The 5,144-nt window shown below is 41.6% G+C and overlaps 1 protein-coding gene across 1 annotated transcript in view; it reads left to right on the forward strand.

Annotated features, from left to right (window-relative positions):
* LOC135096713 (von Willebrand factor A domain-containing protein 5A-like) overlaps window positions 1-2,615 on the forward strand; it is a 14,880-nt gene extending 12,265 nt beyond the window's left edge. The window contains exons 5-6 of the mRNA XM_063998448.1: window positions 977-1,190; window positions 1,558-2,615. Of these exons, the coding sequence (XP_063854518.1) occupies window positions 977-1,045 (69 nt within the window). The 3' untranslated portion in view covers window positions 1,046-1,190; window positions 1,558-2,615. The remainder of the gene's footprint in view (window positions 1-976; window positions 1,191-1,557) is intronic.
* The last annotated feature ends 2,529 nt before the right edge of the window (window positions 2,616-5,144 follow it).

Raw genomic sequence — 5,144 nt, forward strand, 5'->3', positions numbered from 1 at the left:
GTGGGTTTTCTTTATTTCCCCCTTTGAATATTGGTGTAATATTTGCTCTCTTCCAATCTTTTGGTACCCTTCCCTGCAACAATGATGTCACCACCATACTGTGAATTTTATCAGCCAGTTGATCTCTACATTCTTTCAATATCCAGTTTGATACTCCATCTGGACCAGATGCTTTATTTATTTCAAGGTCCTCAATCATCATAAGTATTTCATATAACTGACTGGTACTGTACTTAGCGTATTCCTCACCAAATTATCCCTTCCAGCATCAAACTCCCCTTCCACAGTAAATACTGATCTGTAACTTTTGCCCATAATCTCCGCCATGTCCTGTGCATCCTCATAGATTTTTCCTTCATCTTTCAGTTTTGATACACCTCTCTTCTTGATCCTCCCATTAATATGTCTAAAGAACAGCTTGGGTTCATTTATTCACTTTTCTATTATATCTCTTTGATTGTATTTTCTCTCCATTCTTATTATTTCAACATACTTGTTTCTAGCATCTGCTCTCAGTTTTCCTTTTTTTCCATCTATTCCAACCATTTAACTTACAATTTCTAGCCTTTTTGCATTTTGTATTGAACTATTCCTTACCTTTTCTACATCTTTCTCCTCTAGGTACAAATTTCTCTACAGCAGTATTATATATCCTTATAAATTCATCCTATTTTTCCTGAACAACTTCTGCATGTTCAAAGTCTTTCCAGTCCACGATAACAAAGTACTTTCTTAATTTTTTTCAGTGTGTGTGTGTGTGTGTGTGTGTGTGTGTGTGTGTGTGTGTGTGTGTTTGTGTGTGTTGTAATTCCTTCTCTACGTCCATAAACCTTTTAGGTCTTGTTTTCTTTCTTCTGTCCATGAAAATAACATCAGCTGATCCAGCATTGCAACCTAACCCAACTGATGCCCTGACCTATTGCAGCATAACCTAACCTAACCCATGCCCCAACCTAATCTCCTGTCCATGCCGCAGGTGAGCCAGGACGGAGGGTTCAGCTGCGACCACGACTGGAGCATGCTGGTGTACTACAGGAGTGCCTAACGGCCCCACCTGTTGCGGGAGACCGGTGAACGCTCTGCCACTGGGATCATGAAGGATGACCTGCTCATGCTGAACCTCTTCCCAGAGGTGCCCACCAACACCTACTCCAGCAGGAATGAGATTATCTTTGTCATCGACCGCTCAGGTGAGGTGGAGGCAGGTGGGACAGCTGGACTAGGTCAATAGGACCCAAGAACTGATATGATGGGATGCTGGAAGGCTTGTCAGTGCAGGACTAAGCAGATATGATGCCTTTCATAGCTTTTTAAACAGGCTGTGAGGGAGTTACTGGGGTTTTGAAGGATGTTTCCATGTTTCCAGTAATAGTTCAACAATAACTCCTTACTGTGACTCCTAAGCAGGATGTGAGGGAAGTTACTGGGATTTTCAAGGGTCCAACTCAGCAAGGTTGCACTAAGCTAACGTAAATTAACCCCAAAATTAGTTCGACTCAGTGAGTTTGTACTGTAGTTGTGCAGTGCTAACCTAACCTAAACTGACCTCACCAACAGGAAGCATGCATGGGGAAAAGATAGAGAGTGCCCGGGCAACACTTCTTCTGTTCCTGAAGAGTCTGCCTCTGGGTTGCCTCTTCAACATTGTCAGCTTCGGCTCATCCTTCTTAGTGCTCTTCAAGAAGTGAGTGGTCCAGACTGGGTTAGGATAAGTGAGAGGTCATTCTTCCTCTTCCTCCTATATTTATCTTGTCTCATCTTTCTCATCTTCTATCTTTTAATTTACTTCCATTCCTCCTCCTCCTCCACCTCCTCCTCATAGCTGCAAGCGCCGGTTTGTAAAAGTCTCACTCGTGACCAAGACTCTAGGCAAGCGATTGGTCTTTGTGGCATTTTCAAGACCCAGTGTTGGAGGCATCTAACACAGCAGTATCTGATTTCCATGCATAAACTTTTCATTTGCTCAATTTATGGTCACATCTTTTCTGAAACTTCAAAAGCGCTCTGATTAATGAGTCATGCCTTCTCTTCTCAGTCAATGCGAAGCCTGTCGTGGCAAGTTTGCCCCTCAGTATTTCCGGAATTCTTCTGCCTGCAGGTTGTGTCACCTCCAGAGTAAGATAGAGAGACTCAACGAGAAATACGAGGAGAAGTGCAAGCAGTATGAGGACGTCGTGCAACAGCTTGAAGCACTAAAAGAGTTCGTTGTCTCTAATACAGGTTGCACCTCCACAGATGTTGTTCCTGCCATCCCTGACAGACCTGCCTCCTCCACTCCAGGGGCTCCTGCCCGCCCACATGCTGTGCTTGCAGAGTCACCATTCACTTTAGTCAGTAATCGTGCCACCACCACTAATGTTAAGAAATCTTTGCCCATCTCAACACACAACAGGTACCAGATCCTAGCTGAAGAAAAGGAAGATGCACAAGAGACGAGACTGGTCGGAGACTCAATAGTCAGAGGTCAGCTCTCTGAGTTCTGTGGCAGGGCTCGTAGGACACGTAAGCGTCTATGCATGCCTGGTGGACGCTTAGACGACATCACGGCAGCATGCGACGAGGCAGCCTGCGGATCTAATAATAATACCCTCTTTATTACTCACGCAGGTACAAATGATGTCGAAAACACTAGGTCTGAAGAGCTCATGGAAAAGTTCAAGAGGATGATACAGCGCTAAATCCAATAACATTATTGTTTCAGGTATCCTCCCCCGGACCAGGGCACCGGCTGTCTTCTACAACAGAGCCTTCAGCACTAACAGCCGTCTTTGTTCTCTCTGCGCAGAGGAAGGTGTAGACTTTGTTAATCTTTGGGATAACTTTTACAATAAACCTTCTCTATTTCAGCCGGATGGTTTACACCTGAATGGAATTGGAGCAGCACGACTTGGCAGACTCCTTAGTAATAAAGTTTCTATTTTCAGACCAAAAAAAGACCAGCAAGATCGTGTAGCTCCAGACTCTTAGTAGACTCCTCGCACAACCCAACCTCCATGTGCAACACTATAAAAGCTTGCCTAATCAATGCTCGCAGCCTTAGAAATAAATTTTCAGATTTAGAAACCCTGGCAGCTGTAGAAAACTATCACATTATTGGTATTACTGAATCTTGGCTGAACTCTGCAAACAGAGACTTTCTTGCGGAATACAACTTGCCAGGCTATGAAATGTTCAGCAGTGAAAGAAAAGACAGGATAGGAGGCGGTGTATTGCTGTATGTGAAAGCCAGTCTTCAGCCAACCATACTAAAAACTGAAAAGATTAACAATATAGATTCAGTCTTCTTGCATTTAAGAGTACGTTCTAAGAAAACTGCTATAGGTCTTATTTATAGGCCTCCGGTTCACAATGTTTCCTCTGATAAGAATTTACAAGATCAAATTACTGAAATAAGTAACACTTTTGATAGTCATCTGTGCAGACTTCAATCTACCTGTTAACTCATGGGGAAATCCACCTAACTCTCACTCTGGTCACGACTTGTATAATAATTTATTAGAATGTTCCCTAAAGCAACACGTTCAAGAACCCACACGAGGTGACAACATATTAGATCTTGTTCTTTCAACAAACGATGACTTCATATCTAACGTTAATATTGGTCCTGAATTTAGTACGGGTGACCACAAGATTGTCTCTTTTAACATCAGCCTTCAAGCATATAAGGACATTGTTAGCAACGAAAAAGTTTTCATTTATAAAAAAGGAGACTACGAGAGACTCAGGTCAATTCTTTCTGTCGCAGATTGGAACGCTGAACTTGGCAAAAGTAACATTGAAGAATCATGGGCGAAATTTAAGTAGCTACTTTTTATAAAATGGTGTGAAGACATGTATCCCTATGCGTAAAAAACGTCCATGCAAGAGAAACAAACCTAAATGGTGGACAAACAACACTGAGTCACAACTACTGCAGAAAAATCGTGCCTACAGTAAATATTTGTTCTCTCAGAATGAAGCCGATAAACTAGAATATGACAGACTCCGACGCGAATCAAAAAAGCTCATTAGACAGAGTAAGAAAAATCTAGAAATGTACATTGCAAGCATTGCTAAATCCAGTCCCAAAGAATTTTACGGTTACGTTCGAAATAAAAAAGTCATTACATCTCACATTAATCAAATTACACTAGATAACGGTAATTTTGTCACCGAAGAAACTCAGATCGCGGACACACTGAATGATTATTTTGCTTCAATTTTTACAGAGGAAAATATTCATACAATCCCCGAACCACTCCTTATGCTCCACAACATAACCCCCTTAATTGTCTGCGTTTTTCATGAAAAAGAAATAATCAATTGATAAAATGAAAACTGACAAAGCCCCCGGCCCAGATGGTATTGCACCACGTGTCCTGAAAGAAACTAGATTTCAAATTTGTAAGCCCCTTTCATTGCTTTTCACCAAATCATTTAAATGCGGTAAGGTTCCCAAGGATTGGAAGTTAACTTACGTTAAGGCGATAATTCACTTCCAAGTCCAGTTCTGGTCACCCCATTACAAGAAAGATATAGACAAGCTGGAGAGAGTCCAAAGAAGAGTTACCAAGTTGATCCCACGACTGCGGAACAAGCCTTATGAGGAGCGCTTGAGGGAACTCAACTTGTTCAGCTTAGAGAAACGGCGAATGCGAGGAGACTTAACTGAGCTGTTTAAAATGTGTCGGGGCTTTGATAACGTAAATGTAAACAACTATATCATCATTGACAGTTCCAACACCACTAGAAATAATGGTTACAAGATTATAGGTAAGCGTTTCAGATCAGACGAGGCTAAGTATTATTTCTTCAATAGAATTATAAGTGTCTGGAACTCTCATCCAGCATATATTGTCGATAGTAATACAATAGAAACTTTTAAACAAAGGTTGGACAATCACCTCGCAGCAATCCCTCATATAATATACTTTGCGTACTTTTTTTTTTTTTTTTTAGTTACTGTAGTGAATAGTATAATTTCTCTTTCATCCTTTCCTATCACATCTTAGCCTTTCCTTCTCCCTATGCTCTCTTGTTTTCCTTCCTTTGAACCCTAGTGTCCCCCAGCCTCTAACTCTTAGAATCTGTAGTGGTAGTGGTAAAATAGACACACAGACAGCCTCGTTAGGCCCAGTAGGGCTGTTGCTGTCTGTTCATTCCTT

This window comes from Scylla paramamosain, unplaced genomic scaffold (genome assembly GCF_035594125.1).
Source record: "Scylla paramamosain isolate STU-SP2022 unplaced genomic scaffold, ASM3559412v1 Contig6, whole genome shotgun sequence".
Taxonomy (NCBI): domain Eukaryota; kingdom Metazoa; phylum Arthropoda; class Malacostraca; order Decapoda; family Portunidae; genus Scylla; species Scylla paramamosain.